The sequence below is a fragment of the Cavia porcellus genome, unplaced genomic scaffold, assembly GCF_034190915.1.
Source record: "Cavia porcellus strain 051 isolate PalLab524CR breed Dunkin Hartley unplaced genomic scaffold, mCavPor4.1 scaffold_18, whole genome shotgun sequence".
Lineage (NCBI taxonomy): Eukaryota > Metazoa > Chordata > Mammalia > Rodentia > Caviidae > Cavia > Cavia porcellus.
Genome location: NW_026947501.1, coordinates 52998096 through 53013624, shown reverse-complemented (window position 1 = coordinate 53013624; position 15529 = coordinate 52998096). Strand labels below are relative to the sequence as shown.

General features: G+C 38.4%; 1 protein-coding gene across 1 annotated transcript in view; it reads right to left on the bottom strand.

Moving 5' to 3' along the window:
- Positions 1-15529, bottom strand: part of Tmem131 (transmembrane protein 131) — a 168011-nt gene that overhangs the window by 53598 nt on the left and 98884 nt on the right. The window contains exons 8-18 of the mRNA XM_003471684.5: positions 14073-14153; positions 11914-12064; positions 11743-11799; positions 10806-10867; positions 7547-7655; positions 4782-4890; positions 3854-4007; positions 3594-3764; positions 2248-2358; positions 2026-2160; positions 821-925 (exon numbers count right to left, since the gene is read on the bottom strand). Of these exons, the coding sequence (XP_003471732.1) occupies positions 821-925; positions 2026-2160; positions 2248-2358; positions 3594-3764; positions 3854-4007; positions 4782-4890; positions 7547-7655; positions 10806-10867; positions 11743-11799; positions 11914-12064; positions 14073-14153 (1245 nt within the window). The remainder of the gene's footprint in view (positions 1-820; positions 926-2025; positions 2161-2247; positions 2359-3593; positions 3765-3853; positions 4008-4781; positions 4891-7546; positions 7656-10805; positions 10868-11742; positions 11800-11913; positions 12065-14072; positions 14154-15529) is intronic.

Genomic DNA, 15529 nt, shown 5'->3' with positions numbered 1-15529 from the left:
GCCCTCCTTTTGGAGCTGCTACACAGGAGGATATTTAGGACAGCAGGAAGAATCAGAACCTGAGCTTGGGAAATTCGGTCAGGCTCTGTGCAGTCCTATAGCCATCTGCAATCAGGTTTCTAACGAACAATTCCAACAGTGCTAGGGTACTGTTGTGGTTTGTGTGTAGATGTCCCCCCAAAGCCTCACAGGCTCCTGGCAGGGCTTTTTAGGGATGGCTAGACCTAGGGTATGTCAACATGGATTAAAGGTGTGATAACTAAACCATTCTGCTGATTGGTTTAGTGTTGCTCTGGGTAAGAATAATGGGAAGGCCAACCTTGGGTGTAGGCGGCATCTATCATCAGGCTTGGAGCCTGAATTGAATAAGGGAAAGGGAGGCTACTGTTTTCTTCCTTCCTTGCTAGGGGCTGTTTTTCCTCTGCCTTGGAGTCTGCTGACTATGGACTAAAACCTGAGCTAAAATCTGAGCTAATATAAAGCTTTCTTCCTTGAACTTTGGCTGTTTGGTACTCTGTATCAGCAATAAGAAAAGATAATAAAGATAGTCATTTTTCTGAAGTTGCTTTTTTAGTTAAGAAATTTGGGTTTTATGAGAAAACTACAAACTTAATAGTAGTTTTCTACACATGGGTCTCAAAGATCAGTCTTTTAAAACATGATATTGGTCAACTATAATTTTATGAGTAAATTTAGTTCTTTGTTTCTATAAAAATAAAAAACTCCCTAAGTATACAGAACTTTTATTGATCAGTTTACATTTTAAAAAGGACTTATTTAGAAAAAGCCTATTCATATGAATTTCCAACAAAGCCCTTACCTCATAGTCTGTTGTGATCTGTATGGCTCCATCATGAATCCCTTCTAGTTTTTTTGCAGTAAGTTTAACTCTGAATACCGCAAAATAGCCTGAAGCCAATATAACCTAGATGTGGTAAAGATGACATCATTCATTAGTCTTGTACGTTCAAGTTTCTATTACTGTGGAAAGGAAGGTTATAATGGTAAACTGATTTCCACATCCTTATCTTAGTATGATGGTGAATTACCAAATACTTGTGTACAAGTTCCTCAAAATACCGCCTGTCCCTTAGTGGTCACCTACTGCACCTCCTAAGCCACGAGCAGGGGGGCTGTAGCCAGAGCAGTCACCTTTCAGCTGGGCTGGGCTGTGGATCTCCAGCCAGCAGAGCTCCTCATTCCCTCACTTCTGTGAGGCCACAGTGGTAAGGCTGGAGCAGAGTCCACAGTCTCCCACCAGCCCTTCAGCTGCAGGTGGCACAAGTCTGTTCCAGGCTCTGAGTGTCATTCTATATGGTAACAGCAACTCCTAGATAGCAGCTGAGTGTGGGTCCTATCCGAACAGCGTATCTATGGCATTCCATGAATGCCCATCTGTCAGCAGTCTCTGCACATAAGTACACTGGTTTCTCCTTTTGTAAAAGTGTCCCAAGGAGTCTTTTCTAATCTACTCTTTTCCACTGAAGTTGATGCTACCAGTTCTCCTTTCAGCAGTGGTGAGAGACGAGACTGATCTATTTGTTTTCCTTGTTTAGTGCTCTCTTAATACCAACTGTACATGTTTAAAAGACAGAGTAGAGTGCATGGGAAGATTCTCACAGGGACTAAAAACTGCCTCTCTGATACTCTCTCCTAGTTGGTACACAAAACTGGCTGAAATACTATTTTCTAACTGGAAATACTTCTCCCAAAGGTTCAAGGCTCTCTCTTTTCCCCCAGTAAACCCAATGAACACAGGGTTAAGTTTAGTATTCACAAGAATCTCTCAAGCTAATTTAAATTCTGCTATAACTTCTTAAGACAAGGTAGACTAACCTCTCTGGGTTTCAGTCCCCTCATTACAATGAGAGGGTTACAGCAGATTACCTATAAAGTTATTTCAATATCAAGCAGTCAATGTTATTATGAGGTACATAAAATAGTGAAGCATGCAACACAGTGGTCCTTTATTTGTAGTTCAGACAACCACCTTAGTTTGAGGAAATAATAAGGAAGCTTACTTACTGATGATTGGTCTGACAAAGAGGATTTTTCCAACTCTGGAAGGCTTGAAATTATTGTAGTTCTATTGCCTTTTTCTGTAGCTACAAGTTCTATTGATAATCCATCTCCTATGATATGCCAACTTTTAATAGCCAACTTAAAAAGAGAAAATGTGAGTAATTATTTTAACACAACCACACAATTCTTAAGTGTGATTTAGATAAAAACAAAAATTTTTTTTACCTCAATTGGATTACTGTTTATAATTGCAAATAAAATATTACTTGCTTCTGTAGCACTCAGTACTCCAAAATCTATGAAACGTTCTTCTATTTTGGGGGGCAACACAAAGTACTGGAAAGATATAAAAGGACTGGATTAAAGATAAAATTACATTTCTGTAACAAGACAAAGTGAATATATTAAGATGCACTAAGGTTTCTATACTTTATATATGCATATAAACATAGAGATGTAAACCATAATTTTAGAACATTAAACAATGAAAATCTGCTAAACAGAGACTTCTCTGAAGGCATATAAAGAAAGGAAGAAGAAAGGTAAGCAGAAGTTAAGTGGAGCTCTTGGGAACGAAGGCAAAGAATCTGTGATCTCCGCAGGCACCGTACGTGAATAGGAATCACTTCAACAAAGTGAAGGAAGGGGACACACTGAAGGTCTCTCTAATACTCTGTGTAACACTAACTCAGACTGACTTTGGAGGACACTTCTACATGTCCTACCTCCCTGTTTACTTTTCCTAACACTTTTCTCTTTTATTCAAACCTTTTCAGTACTCTCAGAACAACTGCATATGGATTTTTTTCTGATTTATTTTCTGTACTTTGACGACCTTTACTTTCTCCCTCTGTGTTGTGTTTCCTTCTCGTCATATTTTTACCATTTTATTTTTTTTCTCCCTAGCTCTGGGGTCCCCACTGAGGATGTGAACGATGTCCCTGTCCAGTGTATTCATGCTGTATGTGCTACCCACCCAACAGTCTCTAACAACTGCTGCAGCTGTCAGATCAACTGCTGTGGCACCACCAATCCATGTTGAAGTAACCCTTAAGTGCCAGCAAATTAAAACATGCCAGAGAGAAGTTAAAAAATGCTTTAAGTGAAAAGATGAAAGTAGTAACCTTAATTTCAATATACTGTTATAATTATTCTATTTTATTATTCTTGTTATTCTATATCTTACTGGGCCTAACTTATAAATTAAACCAAAACATAAATATTCATATATAGAAAAGCTCCCCCCACCTGTGGGTTTAATGTCTGTGGATTTTGTACATTACATAGAAATATTATGCTGTTTTATGGAAGGGACTTGGGCATCCATGGAACTGGATTCTCAAACCAATCCCTCTGAGAATACGGAAGGATGACTAAGTAGGATTCAATATTATCTCTGGTTTTAGGAACCACAGGGGATGCATAGGGTGGGCCCTGGATTTTCAAAGTATATCAATGTGTAGAGCAGATATAATAGCAAAACTTAAGAGCTGCAACAGAATTGCCTAAAAATACATGAAAAAACACAAAATGGGCAGGCAGTGTACATTTTAAAAGTAGATAATACTTACATCTAAAAACCCTGTGTATACTCGCACAGGTAAATGGAATTTAGAAGCATTGGTAATAAGTAAAATGTTGTTATCTATGTGCATGGATGATGTAGATGGCATAAAAAGCAGAGTAAAAATGTATCCTGATTCATTAGGAAGAATTAAGACTGGTTTAGTGAAGTTGTGAACCTAGGAAATGGGAGAGGAGAAAAACAAAGTGTCAGTATCACCTAGTGATAGAATAGCAAACTAAAAATCAGGAGGGCTCCAAGACATACTTTAAACATTGTTTTGGCTTCCTCTGGTAGTAACACATCATGAATGAGGATTGCAAAACTGAAAGTGTTAGTTAGGTAAATTGGTCTTTCCACAGGATCAGCAGGGCTGTCTCGGATGTGAAATAATGTTGCAGCGTGATCAAATCCCAAATAACTATTTGAAGAAAACAAAAACAAATCATTTTTATTTCCATATGTTAATTTAAAACCCAAATTCTTCTGTCATAATTTATTATTAAGGACTGTATTAAAGAATTAGAACTTTTATATTTTAATCATTAACCAAATGATTTAAAACATTTAGATATATAAAGAACATAAAGAACTGTAGTACTTGAATGAATTATACACAATCAAATAAAATCAAATAATTAGAATCAAGACTGTATTAACAGAAAGGACCTTAATCTACTTTAAAAAATCAAGTTTATCTTTCAAACTGCAACCAGCTTTGTTGAGATAAATAATTGCTAAGTTGCATATTAAATGCTTATGGGTTAGACTGTAATTAGAAAGTGAATCATGTTCCTGCCCATTCATAAAAGTTGTAATTCTCAAAGAGTTTGAGTTTACAGACAAATATAAATGATTCTGCTTCAAGTTACAAAATAGTACCAACTCATATTCACTTACATGCTACAACAAAATGACAGGAAGAAAACAGTTCCAATGATTAAAATACTATTAAATATCTGATTTGCTTTTGAATCATCGTATCTTTAAGCAAAACTCCAATTACTTATTTACTTTTCTCTTCTAAGCAAATATTTATGAAATGAAATATTTATGATTGAGGTTGTTCTTTATAACAACAATCCTACTGGTATAGATGAATTTGGGTATGATTTTTGCAAAAGTCAACTTAGTAGAAAAGCAAACTTAACAAAGGGACAGAAAGTTATGATGCTTATTTTAAGAAGGAACTCACCCATCTAAAACTTCTGCTTGATACGGTATTTCAAGTTTAGAATAACTCTTTTCCTTTGCTTTAACAGTTATTTTCCCAGAAAACTGAGATGGTTTCTTTGCCCTTGAGGCTGGAAGCATTAAAAAAAACATCAAAAAACTTTTTTAAACTACTGAACAGTGTGAACGGTTTTCTGCAGACTGACAAAATTTTATTTAAAAAGTTTTCATATTAGTACACAGAGCAATTTTATTATATTTTAAATCAAAATCACATTTTCTCATACAAAAAAGGGGAAATGTTTTGTTTTTTTTCTGTAATGAAATAAACTGATTAGTAACTAGCAAGTGAACACCAGCCAAAGGTACAACACCAAGCTCCTTCTCTGTAACCACAAGTGTTAGCCTTACAACAGCAGGGTTTCTCAGCGGGCCCTAGGAACACCAGGGCCTGATTACTCTCTCCTGTACGGGGCCGTCCTGTGCACTTCGGGCATCTGACTTCATGGGGTCTCTACTTGCTAGATATCAGAACACTGCTCCAATTCTGACAACCGAAAATGTTGCTATCACTGCCAAATGTTCTTGGGAGGCAAAACTATTCTCTGTTGAGAACCACAGGCTCATGGCTGTACTGAGAAAGAACATTCCTTCTATAGCCAGAGTCTTGCTACAGTATCGACAAAAGTAGCCTGGTGCAAGAAAAGGGCAGGAGTACGGAGCTGACTCCTCATATCAGCCAGCCGGAGACAAATGTATCTCCCCTATCAGAGCCTGTCTAGTTATTTTACCTCCTTTCTTAGGAGGTGAAACCTCTAAATTTTGTAGTAGTTCCAACTAATTCCATCTGGAATTACAGAAATTGATTCAGTGGATTCAGTCTGGGCACCCAAGATATTCCTTTCAAAATAAGTAAAAAAGCTGTTCAACTTTATCTCCTTTAAAGTATTTCCAACACACTTCTGCTCTTGAGAATTTATAAGTGAGTTCAGCAATGTAGAGATGGCAATCTTAGCTGGGGGTTTAACTCAGCAGCGAAAGGGCCTGATTGGCAAACTCTAGGTCGTGAGTTCAATCTCTAGCACACAAAAAAACCAAAAACAACAACAAAAACCAGATGGCAATCTTAGATTTTTAGAATCTTTACTTCCTTTTACTTGCTAGTTAGCCATCTCTGGGTAGTTTTAATTTTTCACTATTTTGATGTGAGGGTGACCATGAGGCCCATAATTTAGGCATTTCAGGGTATCAAGTCATGTATAATAAGTTAACAAATGAAATAGTCAAAAATCTCAAGGAAATTGTTAACAATCATGAAGAGTGATTTTTGATGAGAAAAATTACTTGCTTGGTAAGTGAATACTGTAGGTTAATACCTATGGCACATTCTGGAAACATCAGGTCAAATAAAGAACATACTCCCTAATGCTTAGCAATCACAGGTTTTGTGTTGGGACCTGGATGATGACAAAAAGTGAGGTGGAAAGATGAAAATATTTCCTTTCAATGTTAAAAAACATTTTTATGAAATGCAGCATTTCTTTGGGATGCTAAAGCAAAAGAACTGAAAGTTCAAGCCCAGCCTGGGCAATCTAGCAATTTTTGAGATCCTTTTATTTTGACCTCAAAATAAAAAAAGGGCTGGGGATATAATACTTGTTTTTAAAGATGCTTTCTTTTTGTCTTTCCACTTAGTGTTACAGAATCCTTTTAAGAAGCACTTATTTTAGGGCTGGTAGAATGCTGGCCTTGCTGGAGACATCTACCACAGACTACAGGAGCTGGAGAGGAGCAAGGGGGAGCTGGGAGGCACCCTGGGGATCAGAGGGCACCTCTGGTGTCCTCAGAGCTCGGAACCGGCCCTGGCTCTGAGAAACTTCTCTGTCAGAGAAAGTAGTCTCTCAGCAAAACTGAACGTGCTGCCGCCTCCGCTCCCACGTCACTGTCTGTGCCACACAAGCATGCTGCCTATTTAATCCTAGCCCTTGGCGCTTCCGACTCGGCTCAGGGCATGGATTCTGAGGCCTGCACGCGGCCATCTAGATCCCTCCTGGACAGCACAGGGGCTCTCATGCACTGTCTACGAGGTGGCAGCCTGTCACTGGAGTAGTACCCCACAATGACAGGCCACCTGCTGCGCATTCTTTTTAAATTTAATCACATTCACAGGTTAGAGCCATTAAGTCACAATTTAAAATTTTTGTGACAGTAAATACAATAAATACCTATTAAACTAGGCAAAACAGAAAACATGTAAAAATTTCAAAGTCCAGCTTAACATTTCAAATGACAAAATATACATTATACCTACTTGAAATAATATATAATTTGACAATTTTATCATAAGGCTATTATTTTAGTTATGCAGGGCTGTCTGCTTACAAAATCCAATAAATAAAAATGTTACAAAGAGTACTTTTGCCCTCATACTTTAACATGCTTCTGAAATTTAAATGTTATCACTTAATTACAACAACTTAATGACTGCACAATTAAGGCAAATTACAATAGATGTAACAGGTCAGCCCACATTACAGACATATTCCAATTCTAATGTATTTGCTAATGTTTATCTATTGCTAATACTGATTTAGCTTTATGAAGTTACAGTATTTTATTCCATCAATCAATCAAGGGTTCATGACAGCTTAAGGGAAAAACTTCCATGGGAGTCTAAAATCTGACTGTGTAAAAGGCTGGGTTTCTGTAAGGACATGTCATCATAGGTGTTTTGTAGTTTATCAAAGTAATGCTACTTATTTAGGGAGAAAAAAAGCAAATACTTACCATCAAAACTAATGCTTGCAACCTTGGTGTATTTACTTTCAGAGGCTTTTAATGTGATTGGCTTAAAGTGTACCGTTATAGCATCATTTTGTGGTGTAGGTCGAACACTCTGCAAAGAAATCAAAGATGTGCATGTGCAGCACTACTGGTCTAAAGGGCTGGCTGCTTTCTACTTCCAAGTACACTAGACAAGTAAGGCAGGACAAAAACTTCAACTTTAACTTCTATGGTCCCTTTAAAGGGAATAGGCCAGTAAAACTTCCAATTAAATTTAACAGAGTATCTTTGTGAAATAAAATGATGACCAGAGGAGAAACATATGACAACGAGGAAGAGTACACATTTCAAGTCTCACTCTGGGTATGAATACATAAACACTAAAAAAGATGCTAATTTCCCAAACGAACGGCTCATTTGTGTAACAGAGAAAGTGACGCAAAGACCACTGTGACTATGTCTGACACTGGCGTCTCTGAAGGTGAAGACTGCACGACCCTGGGGGCCAGTGTATGCCCCAGTGTACACCCCAGTGTACGCCAAGTGGTTCTGTGGAGTCCGGTTCTTGGCACACTTTCCCTCCCTCCCGGGCCTGGCTGAGCTGGGGAAGAGGAGGCCACAAGAAAGACTATAGGGATATTTAACTAGAAGAGTTTGGAACACTTTAAGCTTAGAAAGTCAAATCATTCTGCTCAAATAATTGAACCGAAAATATTAAAAACCAGTGAAAGCTTGTATTTTTAGAGCATACTTTTAAAGAAGACATTTTAAAGTACCGTTTGATTACCCTGACACAATCATTTTAATTGGAAGGGCCATTAAAAATCCTCACTCCTGTCTGTTTTATTGCTGGCACAAACCTCATACTGCCCAGTGCTGTTTCAGTAGTCAGGTGCCAGCGGCAGAACTAGAAACCAGGTTTCCTCACTATTGACCTGACTTCCTGGTGCACAAATGTGTTCACATTATCAAGGTGTTGCACACAAATCCCGATTTTAAAAAAATCTTCCTTTAGGGCTAGGGGTGTAGCTTCCTTTATAACTTACTTTGAATCTTAATCTCAGTCTCAAAACCTTCCTGGGATATTTGTTGAATTTTTTGGGGTACGGGGACTGTCACTTCGTACTGGAAAGAACACTGCTCTTTTTCTGTGGCACTCAACAAGCTGCCTGTCAACAGGGGACAGTCAGGCCCACAGCCACCTGCTTTGCCTAGAGCAATCTGCCTGTACTGAATGTCACAGGGCAGAGCCTAAAGGTACCGCAAGATGGAGCGGAGTGTGAAGGAGAAGACGAGTGATGGTCCCCAGGACACCAGAGCAGCTCCCTTCCCCTTGCATTGTGGCTGGTCCTCAGCCATTCGCAAGACCTTACCGGCCCTATGCTTCTGGAATTGTTTGTGCTTGGTATTTTTAGTGACCTCAGTGGCTGGCCTAGGGCTCTCTTAGCATTTTAACTCTTACCTGCTTTCCTTGCCTATTGGGGAGGCCTTCTCATTTGCTTTGGAATCTCAGACTGGGGTGTGCATGTGTTGCTGAATAATTTGTTTATAGCAATATCTCAACAATAAGCTTGTTGTAATTAGCAATCATTAAAATAACAATCTCTTCATACCTTGAAGGGTGTGTGTATGTGTCTATGTAAGAAAGAGACAGAGAGAATGCAGAACAAAGCAGTCTAACCTGTATGATAAACTACAAATCGGAGAAAATTTCATTTAGTTCCATTACACTAGTTTATCACAGTAACACTTTTAAGAAAGAGAAGGAAGCACACAGAATAAATGTGACAATCCAGTAGTGACAGAAATGTGAGCCTGAGTAAACTGCTCATTTTTCAAACTCATTTTCCCCATCTGTTGAATACTTGGGGTGGTGGTGGTAGAGTTTTGGTCTTTTTTTTTTTTTTAAACTTGCTTCTGCAGTTCAGGTTGGCTTTGAAATCACTGTGATCCTCCTGCCTCCGCCTCCCAGTGCTGGAATTACAGGCCACCACGCCTGGCCTTGTTTTGGTATTTTCTTTTTTCGTCTTTTTCCTTTTTATCGGTACCAGGGATCGAACTCACGACTGCCTGCTTGCAAGGCAGGTGCCTATGCCGCTGAGCTAAATCCCCAGCCCCCTGTTTTGGTATTTCCTGAGATCCCCCTATTTACAAAATTTTGTGGTTCAATTAATTTTGCCACTTTTATCTTAGATGATCTCCTAAAGCTCTAAAGTTCACACAGGCTTTACAGACACGGCTCCTAGTTCCTTTACTTGCTCTTGGCTATAAACAGCACCAACAGTGCTTTGGGGCTCCCACCTCCAGTGAACTCCTGCAGTGGGTGGACCTTCCTTGTCAGCAGCCACACCACTGTTTTGTTACCAACTTGTACAATACTACACCAGAACTAACTAAATAATGGTTTTTGCTCAAATATAGTCTCTGTAAATAGAGAGAGCTCCACAATAGTTGAAAAAAAAGTTTTTTCACATATGAGACACTTACAGATTTTCCATTCCCGAGAAGGAAAATTTCTTTATTGTGTCTAAGACGGAGTCTCACTATGCAGTTCAGGCTGGTCCTGAACTCATAGCAACCCCCTGGAGGAAAATCGTATATTCTGTATTAATTTTTGCCATAACATCCACTGAACTAAGTAGTAACTAAATATTCAGTTACAACTGATGTTTTATATGAATGGATTAAATTATTTGTTCATTATCATTAAACATAAATCTAAATCAGTTAAAACCCATTTCTGAAGAAAGCCAAAACAAATGAAAAGCAAACAAAATACTTAAATAGTGGGTTTGTCTCTCCTTCTTTACTCATACATATCTTAAGCCTGACAATCAAATCCAGTGGAATCCTCATAATCTGTTTTTCATTCCTCCCACAGGGTGCGGAGACTCTAGGATTCAGCTGTCTACAAGTCTGTTGTCTGGCTCTGCTGAAATGGGAGCCTGGGTCCAGCTCACGCCTCGCAGGTAGGACCCCACGCCTCCTATGACGTGGGTGGTTTCTCACGTCACACTGAGAACCAAACACTGGCCAGATCACTGCAAAGCATAATTCTTCAGAGCCAGGGCTAAATTATTTTTGATTCTGTCATACATTTTTTTTTTTATCTTTTTTCCTTTTTATCGGTACCAGGGATCGAACTCACGACTGCCTGCTTGCAAGGCAGGCGCTTATGCCGCTGAGCTAAATCCCCAGCCCCTTGCCATACATTTTTAAACAAAGACTAAATGAATCAGGAAGGAAACAAGTAAAAACTTACTGTTATTGGTACATCTTTTGTTCCTGAATTTAATAAATGAAGATTTAAGACTTTTGGTAAATCTGTTAAAATGGAGGAGAAAAACATGTCATAAAAGGGTGTGCTTCACAACAAGTTAGAATCTTTATCTCATTAGTTTTCAAATCGGAGGTTCTCTAGATTGTGAATTATAACATAAATATGGCAATCACATTCATGAAAAAAACATTAGGAATGATTTAAATTCATAAGGACAGTGTGTATTTTCAAGAACTGTTCTCTTGTAAGGGAAGATGTAAGAAAAAAAATCCGAACAGAGATCTGATATTACCAATTATTCACTTCAAAGTATAACAAAATTAATAACATACGGTGTAAAATTATCAAACTAAAAGAAAATATAATTTTTAAAGATGTAGTTTTCAGTGCTAAACAACAAAATGTTCACTACATATGCCTTAAGTAAATCTCAAAGTACAAGTACAGTACTTTTTCTTTTCCTTTGAAGATCTTCACTTGGGTTTTTAATTTTAGAACTCAAATTCTTTCTCTGAGATAAATTTTTAACACTGTACTATTACAATGCAGTTTAACAGTGTATACTCATACAAAAATCCAGAAGTAAATCTCTTGACTTCCTTAACATTAGGAAAAAATACTCAGCATAACTGAAAGGATGAGGAACTGGATTAAGACAAAAAGGAACTACTTTCTGCCTCCATCTTCCATTCAGAAGTACATTTTGCCCTGCTCTTACTTCCTCACCTGGTAAGCAATGCTACTACCATTCCAGGTAATAGGTTATAAACCTGTGAATACTGTGATTTCTCTAAGGTCAGCCACCAAATCCACTGAGAAATAATTTTCAAAGCTGAATTATGAAACACAGTACAGTCATTCAGCACTGAATCTTGTTAAAAAAAACTTTTTTGAAGACTTACATAAACTTTTTTTTTACCTTGTGTTCGTAGTGTACCAAAATCTAACATTTCAGTTGAAGAATAAATACCCGGAGCTTGGAAAAAAGGAAAAGTAAACAATTATCTTTCACTTTGCTCAAGTAAGATGTGCACAAAACAAAGCAAAACAAAACAAAACAAACCTGCAATATCTTTCGCTTCCCACTAACCTGTTGTAACTTCAACTTCAACAGGAAGAATGATAAACTCTGTGCTGTCTGATGCATTCGTCTTTATTCGTATGAAGGCTGTGTGATTATCTGCTTCTCTGGATGAAAAACTGGCTCTCATCACCCCTTTGGTTTCATAAGGAGGAATTTCCTGAGAAGTGAACAGATAATAATGTAGTATGGCATTTGTGAAACTGCAAAACTACCTTGTTTTGCTGACATCCAGTGAAAGATGGATTCCTTTACATATATATTAAGAAAAAAATATACTGCCAATTAAATATGCCTCACAGATTATAATACATACTCTGATTTTTGGCGCAGTGGCACATGCCTGTACTTCCAGGAGGCTGAGGCAGGAGGATCGCTGCAAGGTTGACACCAACCTGGGCTACAAAGTGAGCTTACGGCCAGTCTAAACTGATAGTGAGACCCTGTCTCAAAAATGCTCTCCCCCACAAAAAAAGGTGAAAAGCTGTGTTCCTTAGAAACTAATGGAATATAGTATGCAAAGCAAGCAAAGTAGAAGTCAAATGATTCGAAAACAAGCTGGGCATGGTGGTGCACACCTGCAATTCCAACACTTGGGAGGCTGAGGTAGAGGGAGAGGCAGAAGTTCAAGGCCGGCTATCTAGTGAGTGCAACAACAGCCTGGACTACATAGCAAGACTCTGTCTCAAAAACAAAAGGGCTGAAAAAAAAAAATCACCACTAAAAGATGAGATTAATCTACAAAACCTGTTATATTTTAACGAGTTAGTGATGCTTAGGTAGGTATGGAAATTTAGTTCTGAAATTCTCTACCTGACAGAAATGCCACCACCAGAGATTCACAGGAATTTCTATAAATTATAACTAAGAGGGCTGAGACTTAGCTTTCCTTTCATTTAAAGCTTAACAAAACAAAACAAAGCTTTGCAAGCAAATTCCGTTCACCAACTGCATTTATTAATGTTCTTGGAACAAAAAACAGGTCAGTATTTAGTTTTGTGATGGGATAACACTCACATACACCACAGGAGGAAGGCTAACTGCAATTAAGAAAGGCGGTGCTCAGTGCTTTCCTACTTTCACAACAATATGGCTTCCTTCCAAGCCCAGGAATTTCTCTGCATGTAACTTTAGTACTGAGTTACACCCCAAGCCCTTTCTATTTTTAATTATTTCATTAATTTTGGAGACAGGGTCTTGCTATGTAGTCCAGGCTGGCCTTGAACTCATAGAGTTATGGGTGTGCGCCACCAACCTGGTAGTCTCCTTAAGTCACACTGTGCTGCTCAGGCTGGGCCTGAATTTGGGCTTCTGCTTTAAATCTGTTTCAAAATGTTCAAATCACTAACCCCAAAATGTTACTTCTACATTCCTCTCAAAAGCTTTGTGTCTGTGTATGACACAGAGCAATTAATAAAGCAACTCTGACATTAGTACTTAAGAGTAGAAAGTCAGTGCGTCTCCAGGTACAGAGAAGCAATGATTTCAGGGATCATGGTACAAAGTCACTTACCTCAACTGGCTTTTCCCTTTGGGATTAGCACATGGTGGTTGATGACAGTAAGAAGTCTTATAAGGCAGGAACCTTTAACAAGGCAGTTCTTACATATTGTTTAATTTTGTTAATATTTGCTAGTATTCCCCAAGACAGCGATTCTCAAAGTATCGAAAAAGTTGTTACTGAACATTTAACAATACTGCAGGTACATGCAGAGCACTTAAGAATTAAAATCTAAGTCATCACAATGGTTTGGCAAGATTTTCCACAAACGTGTAAAGCTAGGACTCTGTCAACAATGAGTCTGAAAGCTAAATTCTCCACCTCCAGAATACGAGCCTCACCACATTTGTTTTCCAATCTCAGCACATTATACATGACCAGATTTAGAAACAACCTCCCCAATATAATTCTGAGACAACAGCTAAACACTGCTTCCTTTCCCCACAGTGGGTGAAAGGGCCTGCCAATTCTGTTCACTGATCTTTCTAAGAATTAGGACTTTATTTTTCCCTCACTCTCTCATTTATTTTTCAAATATATTTGTATACATTTAACCATATTCTTTTTACTGATTTTTTTTCAGGCAAAAAGGAATTACATTTTATCTGTTGTATTTAGGAAAATGATTGGCTTCCTGCAGCACACAGGAGGACATTGCTGCACTCACCCACAGCTTCCTGGTACCTCCTTGCTGGCCTGTTGGCAGTTCCAGGTGGAGGTCTCCCCCGCTGGAGTACATCTCTACAACCTAGGCAGGAGAGCACAGCAGAGTGAGGCGCCAAACACACCCTGTAGGCAAGGGGCCTGCTGCTAAAGGGGAGTAAGTCTGACACCCTAATTTTCAGAAAGAAGTTAAAACATTCATAGATAAAAATGTAGAATAGGTATAACACATCACTAAGTTCAGTGTCTCCTATGTGTAAGTAAGGATGGTGTCATGGTACTTCAGATCACAAAGTTAATTTATTCTATGATGTTGGAAAAGATGGCCACGTCTGTACGTGTGCAGGAAAGATAAGCTGAGGCCTTGTTGTCACTCAATGCAGTCTGCATCCAAAATCATATTCTGCCAAATGCTTCTGTTTGTGAACCAAACTGTTTGCAGACAAACGCATTTGTGAACTGCAGTACTGCTGTATTTTTAATTGAAACAAGGCAAATTTGAAAATTAAACTTAGAAGCAATGTAGCTGTTTCAGAGACTAGATTTTAGTGAGTAACAGGAAACTTTCTTTTTAAAAAAATAATTTATGGAAATTATCAAGTTTTATAAATACAAATTTTATATTTTCTATGGTAATACAAATGCTTATTTACACACATATATAACAAGACCTAGCATCTGATCTAGTAGGAAAGGGAAATTGTGAAGAGACAAATATTATTCCCAATTGCCCTGATCAGATCACTATACACTGTACCCATGTTTTGAAACATTACACTATGCCTCATAAATATGTATGATTACTTTGTGTCAACTAAAGCAAAACACAAAACATGAAAGTATCTGGTTTCTACTGGTCACAAAACACAGGTACTAACAGCTCTGCGGTTATACTTCAGATTCTCCTAAAATGGCTTTACTGAAGTATCACTAATGTATGACCAGTAACACACACTTTAAAATGTACAACCCCAGGAATTCCAACACAGGTACACAGACACTGAAGCCATCACTACAATTAAGGTACTAAATATACCTGTGCCTCCAAAGGTCTCCTCAGGCCATTATAATCCACTCATCCCTCTCTGTCCTTTCTTATCCCCAGGCAACCAGTGATTGTGTTGTTACTGCAGATGGGGCTGAGTTCCCCCCTTTCCCTCCCCCTTCCCTTCTTCCTTCTTTCTCTCCTCCCTTTCTTTCCCTTCCCTTCCCCTCCCCCCCCTCCTCTCTGTCTCTCAGTCTTTCTGTATCTCTCTCTCTCTCTCTCTCGTCAGAATCTCACTGTCATTCAGGCTGGCCTTGAACTCACAGTGATCTTCCTGCCTCAGCCTCCCAAATGTTGGTATTACAGGCATGTGTTATCACACCTGGTGAGGCTAAGTTTTCTGAAATTTTACATGAAGGGAATAACCAGTAGGTATCCTTTTGTCTGGCCTTCTTAATTCAGTACAGTTGTTTTGA